The 19450-nt window shown below is 45.3% G+C and overlaps 1 protein-coding gene across 7 annotated transcripts; it reads right to left on the bottom strand.

The window, feature by feature from the left end:
- Positions 1-547: 547 nt before the first annotated feature.
- Positions 548-19153, bottom strand: camsap1a (calmodulin regulated spectrin-associated protein 1a). Of its 7 annotated transcripts, XM_086052971.1 has the most exons (20): positions 18780-19153; positions 17538-17722; positions 13236-13498; positions 12929-13090; positions 12768-12848; positions 12076-12108; positions 10871-10930; positions 10568-10709; positions 10353-10492; positions 9495-9591; positions 9265-9388; positions 9078-9163; positions 8904-8985; positions 6568-8776; positions 5565-5701; positions 5301-5509; positions 4234-4321; positions 3124-3245; positions 2866-2984; positions 548-2781 (listed from the first exon to the last, which is right to left on the bottom strand). In XM_086052971.1, exons 2-20 carry the CDS (start codon positions 17719-17721, stop codon positions 2491-2493), a joined length of 4629 nt encoding a protein of 1542 aa, XP_085909097.1. In that variant the 5' UTR covers position 17722; positions 18780-19153; the 3' UTR covers positions 548-2490. The 7 variants fall into 7 exon arrangements, with proteins under 7 accessions (XP_085909097.1, XP_085909100.1, XP_085909098.1 ...); XM_086052974.1 differs by lacking the exon at positions 10871-10930 and having other exon boundaries at positions 13236-13501; XM_086052972.1 differs by lacking the exon at positions 12076-12108 and having other exon boundaries at positions 13236-13501.
- Between the last annotated feature and the right edge of the window lie 297 nt (positions 19154-19450).

Below are 19450 nucleotides of genomic sequence, written 5' to 3'. Positions count from 1 at the left end.
GGGTCCCCTGTTCAAATTGTGTCTTTCTACAAATAAATTACATACTCATAATAAAATACAAAAATGACGCAAAATGGAGCCTATGTGTAACACTGAGTCCAATATTTATCTTATTTGTTGAAAACATTTCAACAAATAAGTAATTCCCATCTGTTTAGCTGCTTTGGATTATAAACTGTATTTTATTCAAATGTATATTTCCATTATAATTATTTTTAATTATTCGACGTAAGACACGGAAAGGCCGAAAACGTCCTCTATACAAATTTGCTGTCTTTTCTTGCTAAAGTCTACTTTTTTTCTTCTTCAAAAGACCTCCTTGTAGAAAGAGATGTATATTTGAGATTAGAGTTTTGAGTCACGAGCATGGTCACGCAAAAAATTTAATTCGTAAATCAAGGCACAACTGTATTTCTGAATTTTTGCTTATTTTAGCATTGTTATTTTTTCAGTGCACAGCAACATCCTCGAATGGGTTTTGTAGGTTTACGTAAGTTATCTACGTAGGCATGGCTTTGACTTGCGTTTGAAAAGTCAGTCACATTCATGAAGAAGCAACATATTAAACTGTAATTTATTACAGACTTTCAAAATAAATTAACACACAATATAGGATACAATGCAATGGGACTTGTAACAGAATAAACCTCATAACAGTGCCTGTTTTTATTTTAATTTCTCTAACTGGTACAAAATATCCTACTAAAAAATATACAAAATGCAGCAAAAAAAAAATATCCATATAAAGTATTGTGCAGTTTTGTTTGCCATCAAGTTCCAATGACCAGGGAACGGGCAGGCAACCTGTTGAGCATTTGAAGCTACATTTAAACATTGTTTGTTCTCCATTGAGGGTTCGCGAAAAAGCTCGTGAGCCGATCAAGAACTTCCCCCCGAAGTGAACGGAAAGGAAACGGCAGCAAAAAAAAAAAAAAGAATAAATAAATAAATATACAAACAGAACAAGGCTTTTGTTGCCTTTGTTTTTCATCCATCCATTTCCCACAGCGAGTTGCTGAACTGGCACCTAACCAAGCTGACTTTGAGCTGATGGAGGCAGGGTACACCATGGACTGGTTGTCAGCCAAACGCAAGGTGCATGTAGACGACAACAACCATTCGCACGCACAGTCAGACTTTTTTTTGCAATTTGGCAGTACCCAAAGAAAACCAACGCAAAGCACAGGTAGAACATGCAAACTCCACAGAGAAAGGCCGAATCGGAGATTCAGACCTTTTAATCTCAGAACTGTGAGCCAGGTGTGCTCAACATATTGTCTCCTTTGTTTTTCATCTTAAAACCAACTTAAATTCAAATATTCCGAGGTGAGTTCACACGGTATTCATCCATTAAAAATGTAATCAAAGTGTATCTCTGTAAAAGCACTCGCAAGGACTGGAAGGAACAAACCAGGAGCCTTGAACCTCACAATACAAACGACATCCCTTTTTTTTTTTTTTTTTTTTTGTCAAGTCAGAATCATCGCCAGAAGAGAACGCAACGTCTCAAAAAGGTCCAACTTTGTCACAACGTGACAATCAGTCCATCAGCTGTGTGCCAAAAAGAACGCAGGACGTACCTACAACATACGTGACACGCAGAAGTATCATAAATAAAATTAATAAAATAGTGCATTTGGCTAGCGCAGTGTTTTGTATTATAGTGACTGCCAGCCACTTTTTCAGATCTCCGGGTGTTAATTATTATTTTCTTTTTACTACAAATACTGTGTCTTTGTTCATCCATCCATTCATGGCAGCACAGAAAAAATCCGCTTGTTTGGTGGCATGCTGTGAGATTTTTCTCAAGTAAAATAAGTGCTTCGGCTTAACAGAGGTTGGGAAACACTGCACCGATGTCGCCAGCATCGAAAGGTCAGACTGACTGATAACAAACAAACTAATGATAATTTCAAAGAGTTCCAATTTTTGACATTTTTCATTTGATTTCAATCTAATCTCAAAAGGGAACTCACGGCAAAAAAAAAAAGAAAAAAAAAAAGTTTGCAATAACATAGTTTATGTGCTTCCCCTAATCTAAACACGGTATTCTGATTATTATTGCGTTTGTGGAATAAGAATTAAGATGAATCCATCCGTTTTCATCAAACTCAGGGTACTGCCATTTTGTCCTATACCACCCTCTGCTGTCGCCTGAAATGACAATAAAAATGCCCTTGGGTTTGCGTTGGGAATGTCATGGCTCCCCTGTTCTCTGGGTTTGGTCACGTGACGTTCGCAATGCGAGCCTGAGGGCATTTTGACGTCATTTTCAGTTGAGATTAATCTGCCTAATTTTTACTCCATGAACACAATATTAATCAAAATACCGTGTTTAGGGGGACATATTATTGCAAAGCAAATGTTTGGCTTGAGTTCCTCTTTAAGACGTCGTTGCAATTTTGGAGCGTTTAGTCTGAACACGTCGTACGACTATTTGGGCCCCGCCCAACAGCTGTAAACCGAACAGAAGTACCGAGCATCCGCGTGTCACTTCCTACGCGCGCTGCCGGGCCTCTTGGCCTGCCACAAGTGGTTGTGGATGGTCAGCGCGTCCACGCTGACCGACACCGACTTGGCAGGGATGACGTTGAACTGCTTGCGGTCCGAGCTGTACTTGTACAGCCGGTCGATCATCTTGTGGCCGATGGCGCGCGGCCCCGTGCCCGTGAATTTGAGGATGTCCTCCGTCTCCGGCGAGTACGAGTACACTGCGCGGAACTGGCAGCCGCCGTCGCGGAAGAGGATGATCAGGTGATTGGACTCGCACTTTTCCAGCTCCTGTGAAACACCAGGACGAAGACACGAGGCTGACGATGGAGCGATCGATCGCCGACGGAGCAAATTCAGTTTCATCACACTGACCTCCAGAAGGACGTTCTTCTGGGCCTCGTTCACCTTCCCAGCCAGGCAACAGTGCGCGATGGCATTGATGATGATGGGCTTGTTGGACTTGGAGCTCGGCTCTTTGAAAAGCTTGGGCCCTTGGACCAACGATCAACAACCAAAAGTTAAAGGGGCCATATGATGGGCTAGCCAGAAAAGGATGCAGCCGGTCTCAGCCAGTGAGGATTTATGGCACCATTTCCATATTTCACTCCACTGTGGCTGCTCAGCACTCACCATTGTACTCGGTTGACGTGATGGAGGAGGCGATGGAGCCGCTCTCCCAATCGCGCTCCAAGTTCCTGCTGGAGGTTCGGCTCAGGACGGGGAAGGAATCCATGGAGCAGACCGACTCAGCCCTGCAAGAAAAACTCGAGGTTATACTCCAGGTCAGGCCAAGTATCAAATTCTGATTTAGTGACTATACAAGACTTTTTCGATTGTCTATTTCCTTGTACGTTTCAAGTGGCACATATGCCATATAGCTGTTTATATTCATGCAACACGTAGAACAAGGACCCCATTGCATGTAACTCATTCACTGACAGACATTTTCAGACCCAAATGTTTGAAATTTCTTTTTAAAAATATAAACCGGTAAATAAGACCCTGGGATTGAATGGCTGGACTGTGAACAGACAAATCTGTTTGTCTTTGGCAGTGAATAAGGTAAAGAATTCCGTAAAGCGATTAATTGGGACGGATCAATTCATCGAATCGATAATTTGAAAATCGAGTTGATTAAATTCATCTAGAAAATGATGTCTTGAAACATTTTTTCATTCCACACGCAAAGCACATTTTGAATGTGTAGATCAAATTATGCGCTTGCGCCAAACATTGCGTATTGCGTTTGTGGATAGCTGCAGAACCACACTAGTGCACAGAGACAAGTATGGTAGCAATTTTTAAAAAATAGAATCGAAAATCACAAACTGAAAATCGAATTGAATCGGGGCTTGAGTGAATCGTTACATCACTAACGCTGACACCGCAATTATTTATAAGACCACACTAACCTGTCTATGCTTGACATGACATTTAAAATGCTCTTTGCAGTCTCCAGTTGTCACAGAACGAAAGATTTCTTTCGATCACATCAAACTCGCAATGACGTGGTATGTTCGATCCGTGCATTTTGGCTGCATTCACATTACGAAGATATTCGACCCGTAAATGTTTTTTATCAACATTCGGAAGACGCCTGATTCCGATTTGAAGCTCTATGATTGCATGTTTTTTTTGTTTCTCTTGTTCTCAATTGTACACTTTAGAGTAAAAAAAATGAGAACACTTGAGCCATGCAGTGTAAATCCAATACCCTAGTGGACAAAGCAGGCATCTCACCTCTGTGACTCCATCTCTCCAGAGATGACGCTGTCCGCCTCTGTGGCCAAAGACAATGTGGATCCTCGAAGGCTACAGCTCAAATCAGCTAAAAGTAGCAATTAAACACTTTCAAAGCAGTTTTCATCGATGACCCTCCCCTTAAAGGCGAAGTCAACCCAAACATATTTTTTTCAAGAATTTGTTCTATGCAAGCCCACTAGTTGAAACAAGGCATTCTGATAAATATTGCATTTGTGGAATAAGAGTTAATCCACCCGTTTTTAGTCATCTCTGGGGGCGGCCATTTTGTCACTTCTGTCAACTGAAAATGACAACACAACTGCTCAGGGCTCAGGTAATGACCAATCACGGCTGACCTTTTTTCTGAAGCTGAGCTGTTATTGGTTGTTACCTGAGCCCTGAACATTTGTAATGTAGTTTTCAGTCGACTTAAGTGACGAAATGGTTACTCCCTGAGATGGCTGAAAAGGGGTGGATTTTGCTACTTGAAAGGGAAGTCAACCCAAACATATTTTTTTCAAGAATATGTTCCCAACGGGCCCACTAGTTGAAAAACGGCATCCTGATTAATTTTGCGTAGGTGGAATATAAATTAAGCAGCAAAATGCACCCGGTTTTAGCCATCTCTGGGGGCGGCCATTTTGTCTCTGTCGACTGAAAATGACATCACAACTGCCCTCAGCAACCAATCACGGCTGACCGGTTTTCTGAATCTGAGCCGTGATTGATCGTTGCGAGCAGTTGTGATGTCATTTTCAGTCGACAGAAGACAAAATGGCCGCCCCCAGAGATGGCTGAAAACGAGTGGATTAACACTTATTCCACAAACGCAATATTTATCAGAATGGCCTGCTCCAACTAGTGGGCTTGCATAGAACGTATTCTTGAAACAAAAATGTTTGCGTTGACTTCCCCCTTAAACACATTCCACAAAGTCAACATTAATCAGAATGCCGTGTTTCAACTAGTGGGCCTGCTGGTAACATATTCTTGAAAAAAAATGTGTTTGGGTTGATTTCCGCCTTAGTGCACGACGACAGTACGTAATCAAACATGCTACATACGCGTGGTGGATCCTTTACAGGGGCTGCTGAGCTCGCCGCGGTGCAGCGATTTGGGTCTATTTCTGCGGGACTTGAACCTGGGCCTCGGCTTAACTTGACCCTGTTCTTCCAAGAGCGCCTGCTGCTTCCTGCGCAGGTACTCTTGCTTTATCAGCTCTCGCCTGGCCTTCTCCTCCTCTTTACGAACCCGCTCCTCCTCCGCCTTACGCCTGCAAGAGAGAGTGGATCAACATTTCCTCCAACGGCGTTGGACTTGAAGCGTACCTGGCCTCGTCACGCTTGAGCTCGCTGTCTGCTTCCTGCTGCTGCTTGCGTAGCCTGGCCTCCTCGGCTTTGCGCTGCTGTTTGAGCATGAAGGCGGCGCGTCGTTTGGCCATCTCATCCTCGGCCTTCTCGTCATCCTGGAAAAGGAGTACGGTCGGTTTTAATGCATCTTTGGTCATCTATCTATGTCAGCGACATTTAATGACGGGCAGAACAATGAAATGTTCTTCCACCAGATGGCAGAAGGTCCAATTAATGCCGGGGTCACCAACTCCGGTACTGCGCGTTTTCCATCTCTCCCTGCTGCAACACACCCGATTCAAGTGATCGGGATCGTTATCAGAATCCTGAAGAGCTTGCTGATGAGCTGATCGAAATTTAGCGACGACGTTCTAAAATCTGAAAGGTTCCGGGAGAACCGCAATGATGGTCGCGGTTCCGCTCGATTCCCGGTTCTCCGTGGCCAATCCTAATTGTGACCGTGTCCGAGTACCCTTGAGCAAGATACTGAACCACCAGTTGCCCCTGATGCTCCGTTAAATGAGGTACAGTGGGAAGAGCTTTGAGTACCGAAGGTAGAAAAACGCTATACAAGCGACATCAAAGTTAGCCATCTTAGAGTCATGTCATTTCAGAAAGCGCAATAAAAATGAGAACATTTGAGTTCTTCGGAAAATGGCTGCATATACGTTCCACTGCGAAAAAGGCGAACAGGTGAATTTGGGAACCTCAAATAGGCTGTGATTTAGTTAATTTGGATGGATTCATGACCGTTTTTTGTTGTTGTTGTTGACATTTGTGACATTTGCGGTGTGCTGTGAGATTTTTCAAATGTAGAATAGCGCTGTCCTGTGAAAAACATTTAGCTCCAATTTTGGAAACTTTTTTATTTTTCACATTAATGCGACGTCTTTAGAGGGGAAACACCACTCATGTAAAAACAAGAAAAATGACAAGCGACGATATGTGCCTTAGCTCAAAACACTGCCTTAGACCACGTCACCTTAAAGAAGAAGCCGAGCACATTCTTTTGTTCGCCGGTGTTGGCGCTCGCACCCTCCTCGGGTTCCTTCAGGTCCGACAGGTCAACCTCGATCAGCAGAGCTTTTCCCTTGCCGCCGTCGTCTCCGCCCGCAGATTCGGTCCCCGAGATGTCGACCTCGTCGTCTTCCGCACAGCGTGACGGAGCGATGGAGGCGTCAGAGGTCGTTGTGTCCTCCGACTGAGCTTTGACGGGAGATAGATCGGGTTCCTCTCTGGCGCCGCTTTGGTCGTTTTGGATTCTGAAGGTTGTGCGCCTTCTGAAGTTTCTATCCATCCTGGAACTCTCAGCGTCCTGGCTTCCCGCACCGTCCTTTTCCTTGGGAGAAGTTCCACCTTCGGTGTCAAGCACCTTGCCGTTCTTGCGCTTCGGCTCGCAGGCTTTGCTTCGCTGGCTGGAGCTCAACTTGGGAGGGCGGCGGGTGGGCGCGCAACTGCTGTCGTGTAAGTCCACGAAGTGGACGGCGAAAGATCTGGGGTCCGAGGTGGGGGACTGCGCTGCGGTCGAAGTCGGGTTCAGATCTGGCTCTTCCGATTCCGAAGATGAGGCTTCTTTCTTCTTCATCAGCAAGTCTTGCTGCAACGACAGCTGGGTCATCTGCTGCTGGATGACACCGATGGCCTCGTTGAGGAGGTCGATGGAGCGCGAGCGGCCACCCACGTCCGACTCCGAGGTGCCATCCTGAGCCGAACGGTTGTCTCGATTTGTCCGTCTCCCTTCTGCCCGTGCCTGCACCTTTAACACCTCAAGGCAGGAGTCATCCTTGCAGCAGGGACTCTTGGCTTTCTGGGCAGCAGACAGATCGGCGGAAGGCGAGCGTTTCAGAGGAAGAGGCAGCGTGTCGCTCCTCCCTTCGCCCTTCTTCACAATGTTCAAGAACGCAGCTTTGCCGAGTTTCAGCCGCTGCCGCGCCGACAGGGTCTCCATCTTCTTCTTCTGGTACTCGATAGCCCGCCTTTGCTCTTCCAGCTGCATGTGGAGCTGCAGCAGCTCTGAAGGCACTACCGGAGGACTCGCCATCTTCTTCGCAGCAGACACGGCGTCTTTCCCGAGCCATACGGGGCTACCCTCGGTCTTCAGCTGCCACGGAGGGCAAGGAGCGATCTCCGAGTGGTCGGGCGTCGTCTTCTGCGAGCTGCTCGTGCTGGAGAGCCCGTCGCGGAGGCTGAGCTTAAGCAGCTTCCGTTCGGCAAAGCTGGTCATCCTGACACCGGCGCTGCCCGAAGCGCTGCAGCTGCTCGCGCAGGACGCGGTACTGAGGCAAGGGCTGGAGCGTCCACTCCAGTCTTCCTTGTCGTCTCGTTCCCTCACCTTCAGGTCTTCTCTCAGCTTAAAAGACTCCACCTCTGAGAATTCTCGCAGTGAACCCATCCCTTTCCCGGCGCTCGGCTCGATCAGGTCCGCATCCTCGTCGTCTTCCTCAAAATCGGCAATGTCCGAGTCAGAGTCCTGGCCTACTTCCGCGTCTGACGAAAGGTGACTGTGACAGTCAGACTCTCCAGACAAGTGGAGGAAGAAGCCTTGTGGTTGTGTCCTCTCAGAAAGTGAAGTGCGTGTCAAGCCTTCCCGAGCGGGGGCGGACTTTCCCACGGGTATGGGTTTAAATTGGAATGAACCACATTCGGACAACGGTGATTTCCGGTAGGATTTGTGTGGAATATCCGTGGCTGTTTTCAGGCCAGGTAGCCCTGACCTGCAGCGACTCTCGCCGCTCTCCTCCTCCTTGTTCAGGCTGATGCTTTTCTCTTTGGCTATCTTTGGGATGGCAGGCATCAGAGGCTCGAGGTAGTAGCTGTCCGCCCGCAAGTCTGGGGTTAAGACGTCCACGTTGACAGGATTCGAAACCCTCCAGGGCGGGGGGGTGTTGGGGATCTCCAATTCATCCAGCTCCATGTCGCCCCCGATCGGACGTCGGGGGAAAGCAGAGGGGTGTATTACCGCGACCAGCTCTTCCTCCTCCAAGATCTCCTCCTCATCCTCAATGCGAATGTGGCTGAGGAGGCTCTGCCCGCTCAGTCTGTGTTGATGCGGCGGGCGACCTGACCCCACGAGCATGTGGCGGGGCGTGGCCAAGCCGTCTTTGGTGATGGAGCGAACCGCGCTGATGTTGTCTGCGTCGCCATCCTGATTGGGGAAATGCAAGGCGTAGGGTGCCGGCTGGGAGAACGGCCTAAGGAGGGATACAAGATGAGTATATAAGCGCACAAATTCTTCATGCACATCCTGAACTGGAACGAAACCGGATCATGCCGATGTACCTAATGAAGTGTCTGTGAGAGCAAAATGTGAAGGCTCACCTCTGCCTCCTCTCTGGCCAGACTTGTGACAAACCCCGAGAATTGTCGTCTTTACGTGACAGAGGGCTACGCGGATTCCTCACTAAGGTATAATGACAACAATAGACTCACGTTGACATAACATCATTCTATCCTGTCCAAAATACACATCTGCAGGCCACCGCCACACGTTACCTGAAGCATCGTCCTCAACTGCCCTCTGTCGTCTCTGTCTTTGAGGCACGAAAGAGTGAGGCGAGCTGGGAGTGCTTGGTACAATGCTGTCGGAGAAAATCACATCTTGGTAATGAAATAAAATCAGTTATCAAAGGGACACCGGCAAATTAAAGATAAACCCGGTCATCTTGCAAACAAACTGTACCTAAAGTTTGGGCTCGAAGGCGTGGTCAGCATTGCAGCAGCGCCTGACGTAGCGGGGGAACTACGTTTGGTAACGCCGACGGCCGTGTGGGGTCGAGAGGTCTTGGGCTGCAGAAGCATTCGTGCTGTACAAATGTGGCATCAACATTAGTTTGGACCTTGTTTCGTGAGACACACTAGCCTCACAGTCTTTAAAATGGTTTTGGAATAGAGGCAGTGAAGAGGTTTTACCATCTCTGATTTCCTTAAGGTCTCTGGGCCGTACAAAGTCGGGCTTCACAATCTCAAACCACCAGAAGAGCTCGGCGATGAACACCATCACGTTATTCTGAATGAGGAGGCAAAGGAAGGTTAGCGGGGCTATCTGAAAACTAGTCTGCATCTGCCAGATATCAATCCATTTCTATAGCGTTTGTCCTCATTAAAAGGGGAAGTCAACGCAAACATATTTTTTTCAAGAATATGCGAGTCCGCTAGTTGAAACAGGGCATTGTGATAAATATTGCGTTTGTGTTAATCCACTCGTTTTTAGCCATCTGTTGGGGGAGGCCATTTTGTCGTCTGTCGACTGAAAATGACATCACAGCTGCTCGCAACGACCAATCACGGCTCAGATTCAGAAAACCGGTCAGCCGTGATTGGTCGCTGTGAGCAGCTGTTATGTCATTTTCAGTCGACAGAAGACAAAATGGCCGCCCCCGGAGATGGCTAAAAAAGGAGTGCATTTTGCTGTTTAACTCATATTCCACAAACGCAAAATGAATCAAAATGCCGTGTTTCAACTAGTGGGCCTACAGGGAACACATTCTTGAAAAATAAATGTTTGTGTTGACTTCTTCTTTCAGGTTACAGGTTGACAGCCAGTATTAGGGCACATACACCCAAGCAAAAATTCTCACTCACACATATGGACAATTTATACCTTTACTGTAATAAAGACAAATGGTTTGTGATTTACAATGTTTTTTAAATGACATATTTTTAATGCATGTCGCCTCAACTGGAAATGTCATGTACTGTTTTTCAGGTCTTCCATAGCATGTGGGAACTCTGGTAATCTTTTGGGGGGGAGTGTGTTATTAGTCTCACCCTAAGCATTGGAGGACAATACAGCATGTCCTCTGGCTTCAGATAGAAGCACTTGTTCAAGTATTCATTTGAAAACTCCTTCAGCAGACGGATGTTGTACATGCTGTCAGCTATGGAGGCGACCTCCTTCAGGCAGATATCTGCATTTAGGACAAACAAACGGACCGTCACTGACACACAACCTCTTGGTGGTGGGATAACAGCTTTAGCCATACCTTCGAGTCTGATGAGTTCGGGGCAGTAGAAGTGGATTAGGGTCAGAAGAGCGGCGCCGTCGCACACGTCCGTGCACAGGTCGTCCACCAGGGAGAAGTGCTGAAGAGTCCGACCTGAGAGGTGATCCCTGCGATAACGCACCTGAACAGCCACAACATTTCACATTTTATACCGGAAAGGATGCTTTAATGCTATAAAAGACAGAACTACGTTCCTGAAAATATGCACCTTTTGCTCTCAAAATCTATCGATCTATCTTTCTATCATCCATCCATCCATCTAGTGAAGGCTGAGTACATTACCACGCGGGAGAACTCCACAGGCTCCAACAGACAATGGGCCAGCGCATGCAATATGTCAGGCTGGTGGGGAAAGAGGAGAGAGATGACTGGGCGGGGGTCCACACATGCACGGGAGGCCGGCAACTCCTGGCAGGCCACTTCTTTGTGAGCAAAATGAGTTCAGTGTGCATGCAACGAGGAAGGTGGAAGGAGTTTGGAAGCGGAGTCAATAAAATGAGGATGAAGAATGCCAAACCTGAAGCAAAGGAAGTGTTAATGGATGAATGCAAAATGCGGATGGAGCTTATTGCTACTTCAGAGAACCATCATCCTCTCTGAGTTATAGACATACCAATGATAAAGTCAAATTTGAGCATATGTACTTCCTTACGATCAAAGTTAGAAAAGGATAGATCATTGGATGCCTCTGTACATTTTCATGGGTGATTATCCTGTGGGGAAAAGTGCGGTAAGCAGTGGCGGAGCGAGACTTTTATCCTTGGGGGAGCCAAGGATATCTCAGGGGGTCCGCAAAACAATCTAAAAAAAATGACAAACCCCACAAATTTTTCGGAAAACACTGATAGATATTCATTATATGTTCTCTACGAAGAATGGGGGGAAATGTGGGAAAAAAATTGCCGGAAAAATCGGAAATACCCACAAATCAATTATCTGGCCTAGCACCTGACGGGTCCAATCATATTTCAGCAGGGCCAGTGCCCCCACCGCCCCCCTAGCTCTGCCAGTGGTGATAAGAGTCGTCAATAGTTATTTTTTTTGTATATTTGCTTTTCAAATCTAGCTATTCACAAGGCATGCGCATGAGCAGTTGCCTCGGTGTAGCTGGAAGCAGAGCATGCAATACAGTCAGTAAAATGTGGGTACCGGATTATAAATTTCATAAATTTCATTCAGCTGTGGGCCTCAAACTGAGTAATTACTGTTGCACCAGAATACTCTATTAGATTATATGTGATGTGAGGGTAATTGGACAAAGTTATGCAAATCCATCGCCAAGTAACCGATTTTTTTGTCATTTGAAAAATCTGAACAGATGTTACAAATCTGTGTTTGTACCCTGCTCCCCTGGATTCACCCACAATAGACTTTTTGTCACAAAAGACACAAGGGCTTTTAAAGAATAACATTCAAAGTGCTGCACAATCTGACACACGCCACAAAGACACACACACATAAAGGAGGCTGCTGATAATCACACTTACGGGTACCAGCTTCCAGTACCATTTGGAGGGAGACTAGCATCCAAGAGGCACAAGGGTCAAATATTTGGGTGGGGTGGGGTGGGGGGGGGGACACAAACAGGAAGAGCAGCACACAAGATTCAGACAACAGCGGACTCATATTATCCTTTGTTGCCATGGAGACAGAAATAAGGCTACGCTCCTATTGCAGGTCAGTTTTTTTGCTTCGATGTGACTACCGGACTTTTTCATGCCAATGTGAACAGTACACATCCGACGAGTGGTAAGGTTAGAGCTGATGGGAGCACGTGTTAACAAGTGATCTGATGTGATTGGTAAAACACGGACATGCGAATCTGGTGAGCGCTGGCGGGAATGTGGTGGATAGCTCATTCACATTGTGTTAGATAGAATCTGTGAACTGCAAGTGCTCGTCAGATCCTATTACCGGTGAGAACAGAACATGCAGTACAACTAAAGCAGGGTACACACAAACCGATAATCGGGCCTAATTTAAGCAATTTTCGCATTGTCCTGTCTAGGGCTGCAGCTTGAGCTGTCAGAATTAAACGATTAATCGTCAATAATTCGATTATGAAATGAATCTGCTTGATTATTGTGTTCGTCAGTCATATTTCTTCATTTACACTGACTAGAATGTTCCGTCAGTAGCCACAGCAAACCAAAGGTAACTGCTTAGTGGAAAAACGTACCTTCTGATGGTTTGGTGAGTCCAGCAGGTGCTGCTTCATCTTCATCTCTTTATCGGAGATAGCGCTCATCTTTGTGTTCACCTTTGGTTGACAAAAAAAAAAAAAAACATCTACAGATAAATACAAACACAACGGCTTGTTTTTTTTCCCCCCCTTTTTACCTTGTTGATCCAAAGAACCATGGCATCTTCCAGGTCCAACGGACACTCCTTGGAGGCACTGAAGTTGGAGAATCGCTTGACGCTGGATACCACCTTCTCCACGCTGATCATCTCCCTCGTGTAGGCCATCATGAGGGCATCGATCAGGTGCATGTGGCAACTCTACACACACAGAAAAAAAAACCACCAACAAATACTTTGAGGCCTACGTGCCAGTTACCCAAGCAGCACTATATCTTGCTTTTAGCATTATTATATCCTATTGAAACATGCTGCTGCGTGATTCCCAGCCCAAACGTCAACACACCATCTTGACGGGGGTCGAGCTGAGATCCAGGGCGGAGACGTGCACGTCGTCCGAATCCCGCACTTGGACGCCCCTGGCGGACAGGGCCTGGAGCACAGACTGATGGCTTCGAAGCGAGGCGGCTTGCTCTGCGCGCAGGATGAGTCCGCACACCCGGCAGTAGATCTCTCCGGACAGCAGCAGGTGAATGACGGGGGGCTTAATATGCTCCTGCTCATACTGGTCTGTGTAGAAGGGGTCTTTCAGGTCCTCTGGGATGTGGTCTGCTGGTAAGAAGCATGCGGTCATTATTTGTGAAGCAAATTAAGAATAACATGCACCCGTGCCGTGTATAATACGCGTCCCAAAATCACCCTTAAAATGTTGTTTCTCCTCTGTATTTGTGTATAATAGGGTCCCCCGATTTGCTGGTATCCTTTATTATCAGAGTGAATAACATGGATGAATAAAGGTTCAAAACATACCAATAAAGTGTAAATGCTTTTAAATCCAAGTTAAAACTATGCTCTCTCCCAAACCTAAGATTGAGGTCTTTCAAAGTATTTTATAAATTATGTTTTCAAAAATCTTGTTCCTGCACTGTATGATCTTTTCGTCATTCAAGTAATCTTGATTCCTTACTTTGCTTTTAAATCTCTTAAAATCAGTTTGTAACTGCTTCTAAATGTTGTACTTAGTGAGTTATGTTGTGTATGGAATGCAGTATATTTTTTTTTAACAAACCCTAGGTACTGGTAACTATCTAAAAAAATGTTTGTTACTTATTGAGACCCTTGTATAATACCCCACTCGATTTGGGATCTTTTTTTTTTGTGTGCAAAAAATGAGTATTATTGACAGGATTTTACAGTACATGCAGTGCATGCCACTAAAAATGTGTATGTCTGTATGCTGAAGTGATACATCTCAACTGAGAGACCTGGGAGAAGTGAAGCCTGGGTTGTTCCAGAGAGTCTTTGCTGCAAGTGAAAGCGCTTTTTTTCTGAAATCAAATGATCTGTAAAAATTTAAGTTTATCATAATCATTAAACAGTTCAAACGATCATTTAAGTACGTATAAAGGTTTTGCTCCTAGTTTTTTGCAGGGATTGCAATTCATAATACATAACGGAGAACCCGCTGGGACGTAATGGAAGCTAATACCGACAACAGGCTAACGTGACACTAAGAAAACATCAAGACAAAGTAGTAGCCCCGCTGTCTTTGAACCAATAAACTAATAAGACTTAGCGGTGATTACAAAGCTGATGCTGTTGTGCCGGCCCGCCTGGTTGTCCCTGCTCGTGCACCAGGACGTGAGGCAGCTATTTTAGTACACCTTGAAGACGCTAATCCACACTTACTTTGTCGGTAGACACGTGGAGAGGCAGTCAGTGGTGTCAAAATATTAAATACAATTTCAACTGCGCTATTGCAAAGATGCTCATTTTTGATAGAGCTATTGAGCTGATCTTATTTACACACAGGACATGTGTCTTAAAAGAATGTCTTCTAGATAGGAATAAGGCGTCCATTTGGGGTGAGGCTGATTTTTTTTTCAAGCCATCGACGATCGGGGCACACAGGGCACTATATGAGAAAATGCAGTGCTTGTATTGGCATCTCTCCATTAGGAGGCTCCTCCAGCCCAATTTCCTTTACTCTGCCACTTCCGTAGCCTCAGCTGTCCCCTCGCTGTTCCTGCTGGTTGCCATGGAGATGCTGATGGCAATGCCAGTCTTGTTTAAAAGCCACAACCCCCCCCCATGATCACTGGCTTGTGTGGGAAGATAAAGTGAGCAAACGCTGAAAACGTTTGAAATGTAAGACGGTATTTACTATATTGTTCAGTTTCAGACTGCTCGGCATATCAAGCAGGTGTGCGGCTTCACTTTCAATCCTATTAATCACTTAGACATGTGACAATCTCACTAGTACAGAGGGACAGTACAGTGGAGTGTTTGCTCTTTAATCTAATGAGTGTTTGGGTCTTTGCACACACACAATCACTAAATGTGAGCGGGGATTGCGTGGTTTAAAAAAAAAAAAAACACACACACCGTCGCATTGACATTCTTTTTTTTTATCACATTTGAGGATCTCAATAAAGTCACAGAACCAAAAGTGTAAATGCTTACTTATCATGAAGTGTTAAAAAAAAACTTGTTTGTACCTTGTTAGAGGTCATAAAATCACCGGCAGCCCAATGAGGAAAATTAAAAACTGATTTTATGAGTTTGGCTTTTCCAAATGCGACTGTTTTGCTCATCAAACAATGAGCGTAATTGAAGCTCTCCAAGTAAACGGCTACAGTTGATAAGTAGCGTGTGTCGTAGCTGCTGTTGGATTCTGAAACACTAATTTTAGCGTACTCAATAGATTGGGTGAGCCGAGAACACTTCTCTGTGCTGCCGACACAGCTGACGTCAGGACGACCCAATCAGATTAAGGGATGCTCTGCAGGGGTTGGTGTTTATTATGTGGCATCTGATCGGCGCCCCGGCACACAGTAGCGGGCCTTTAGCTGGAATGTGACCATTCTCGATATTCACAATAGTGATGCTGAATACTAAATAATCTGCTGTAAAGCTATCTTGAGATGGATTACGCAAGATTGCAAAGAAAGTCAAGCAACCCAGGAAACACTAGTGCAATCACTGTGATTTTTTTTTTTCAGAATGACTGAAGATTGACCCGAAGCCACACTCCCCCCTCCGTGGGTAGTGGAGTGACACAAAAACCCACTTCGAAGTGAAGGGTTAGTTTCCACACATGAGCCTGGGTGATGTGAAGCAGTTTTATTGCAGGGAGTGGTGCTAGCTAGGCTACTGACCTGTGTATAAAAGCCTTTGGCACACCATGAGAGCCGAGCATGAATGTCTGCTCACAGTGTGAAGACCGTACTGTGGCTTTGTTAGCAGTGGATTCATTTCACTTAATTTGAAAATATTTACCCCAGCCAACATGACAAAACAAAACAGTTGCTATTTTGTCGAGCAACTTGCTAATGCCGACGCATCCCTACGTGCTTGAGCCACAAATTTATATCCGTCCAAAGCGTCTGGCGGCTGGAATATGTCCCACCAGGTCATCACAAAAGGGGCTAGCTCCCAGCTAGCTAGCTAGCTAGCTAATCACTTCTGGGGCTCCTCTCGGTTGGTGGACGGGTGGCGGTGCCATCACCAGTGGCATCTCTTCTTTGGTTGGGAATTGAAATTATGCCAACAAGATGTTCTGTAAAATGTGGCATCCAGGGAAGATGCATTTTCAGGAAGAAGGCATAGCTAGCTAGATTGATGTTTGGTGTAGTGGCAGAAATGTGCCAAGTAATAATACAGTAACTAAGTAACTCAAGATTGCGCCGGGTAATCACTGATGGGGAAGGGGTAATTCATGCCACACACCCAAGTGTGTCCCTGTGGATTATTTAGGGTTGAACTGTAATGGTGAAAAACGTTTTAACACTATATAGCTACAATTCAATACTGCTTGATTTTAGTCTTTCACGTTACCAGCAATTATCTTCAAACATGTTGTTGAAAGAAATCTCAGAATTCACCTTACAGGGTCTTTTAGACGACATTATGGAGGATAGAACTAAAGCGTGGACTCTTCTTCCTTAAAACACCAACACAACAACACAACACCATTTCTACATAGCATGTAGCATTTTCTGCAACTAGACACCCTGCCTCGCTGAGTGCGTTATTTGAATAATTCCATACAACAAATAGATGCCACTAAGTGGTTGCAATGATCTTTCATTCGCGTTTTTGCTGTGACATCTGTAAAGATGATATTTACGATGGAGTTCAAAGCGAGAGCGCAAAACATGTTTTAGCACTATACTAATCTTTATTTGCAATTAACTGGCAACCAGCTCATGGTTTACCCCATTTCTCTCACCAAAGGTCAGCTTTGGTTTATTGCAGACTCTAAATTGTTTATAGGCAATGAATATAAGTGTTAATTTTTTTTTTCTCTATAAGTGCCCAACAATTGACTGGCAACTAACCCGAATTCCTACCCTGATGAAGTCCGATAGAAAATGGATGGCTGAGTGATATTTGAAAGCTGATCAAAGGCAAATGGTACATTTGACTCCATTAACTGTTGTGGTTTTTTACATTTCACTACACTACAATGTGGTGGGCCAGTCACTTACCCTAATAGATCCGCAACTGGCCAGGCTGAGTCAAGACTATTTGTCTGGTTCAACGATCATGTCTTATGATCCACGAAATTGCAAAATAATGCAATCACTTGCCATGCCCTTGTCAGCGTAAAAAGCCTGAGCAGCAAAAGCACAAGAGGACGTCTTACCAATGCCATAAGCTTTGGCCAGCAGCCATCGGAGATTTGCTTCTATTTTGGCCCTGGCAGAGTCGTACAGGTCTTGCGGTACCACCAAAATTTCCACGCCTCCTCCTCCTCCTCCTACATCACTATCTTCCGCTGCTCTTCTCCTGGTGCTGCCCCCCTGCCCGGCACTCACCTCCACATCCATACTGAAACAATGACACATACAGTACTGTGTTGTTTTTATTTTCTTTTTTTGTTTCAACAAGCAATATGCAAAGATATGTCGGACAATAACATAACGTACATGGAGGTGGGGGAGGCGGGGGATATAATTGTCAGACCTCTATAAGTTGCTTGGTTTAGGATTTGCTAATGACATGCACAAATATGACTTAGTCTCACTAGCAATGTGACCACTGACTAGTGCCCCTATCTTTGTGGAAATTCCTGAAAAACAAGGAATTGGCACTAAGATTCTCCATAAGAAATAAATTCAAGAAAAATCAATTGATTACTTAAGTTTGCAAGGTATCTTACTGCCCATACTGTTCTTCTCACGAATAAAGTTGCACTTGCACTATTTAAGTCGATTTTGGGGGGCAAGTGAGACTGTTTGAAATGTCATGCTGAATTTGAATTAAGTATGAACTTATTGGTGGTATTTCTCCCTAAGTAGCATATGAAGTATCGAGGTAATACGTTGATTAATAATGAAGTACTGTCGTAATCTAATTTGCAGGTGTTTGTGACCAGATTTTCTATAGGCGCTAGCACACAGCAAAGTTCCCCAAAAATGAAATTTTTTTGTCCTCATACCAAAAAGTCAATTTTTGCGAAACCCATCATCCGATTTTCTCGGACTGAAGTGGCCATTCCAACCAGACTCCGTATTTTGACAGACGCTGGTCACTTTGCTACTCTCACCTCGAATTATTGTCCACTGTATGCAGGTGAGGCGTGACGTAATCACAACCCACAAGCAAAGGCCTGACTGATGGTTGTCAAAAATGCATCAAAATTATCCCCCCCAAAAAATAACATGATTTTTCAGGCTATGGCCGGCTGCTGTTGCTTTCGTGTCATTTACAGGAAAACGGAAACCATTCAAAAATGAAATTGTTGAAATGATAGTGGGGTTATTAGCTTCCATTCCAAATGAAGAGCAGTTAGCATGTTGCTGTCATTAGCCATCTCCTGACAGGTTGACCGGTGAAAGGCGGCGAGCGACCGACATTTCAAGGCCCCCCAAAAGAAGAAGCTCACCTTTACGGGCACATTGGCTCCGTCTCCTCGCTTGTATGCGTCTTGGGTTGTTACAGGAGCATACTGGCTGGCTGGGGCAAGTGGCGAGATGACTGAGGAGACGAAAGACTCCTCCGAGCACTCTTCCCCGCCCCGCGCGACACAAATCTCTCCGTCCTCTCAGGATAACGCCGGTTAATCCCACGGTAATAAATGAAACCAAATCCGTTTGGCAAACCACGCAAGGTCGGTATTCGAGGGAAAAGCACGAGTAATGTCCAAACGCCGCTAATTCAAATTCGCTGGCATCGTTGCTGCCACTGCTGGTGAGAGTGGGGAGGTGGGTGTAAACGGTTATAGGAGCTTGTCTCTATGGGGACGGGAGAGCAGAGTCCTCCAGCCAACACGGATGCGGTACAACTGTTGACCGGCTTGGGGGCGATGTAGGCCGGTGAATACAGACAGATGACCAGCAACAGCCATGTGCTCAGATTGATAGGTAGATCTGTTGGTTGAATTCTGAGCTTGGTTTCCAGATAATTGCTGAAAATAATGTGCAAAGACTGATAATTGTGCAGTACAGAGTTTATATTGTTACATGTCTACACGTGTTATAGAAGTTATAACACCTTGTTCTGTTAGAGGAGTCACCATAGTGCGTTGTATTAACAGTGTTCACTGCTAGATGGCAG

Source organism: Filicampus tigris, chromosome 15, assembly GCF_054856515.1.
Source record: "Filicampus tigris isolate MCC_2025a chromosome 15, RoL_Ftig_1.0, whole genome shotgun sequence".
In the NCBI taxonomy this organism is placed as follows: Eukaryota; Metazoa; Chordata; class Actinopteri; order Syngnathiformes; family Syngnathidae; genus Filicampus; species Filicampus tigris.
This window is presented reverse-complemented; position numbering and strand designations above follow the sequence as displayed.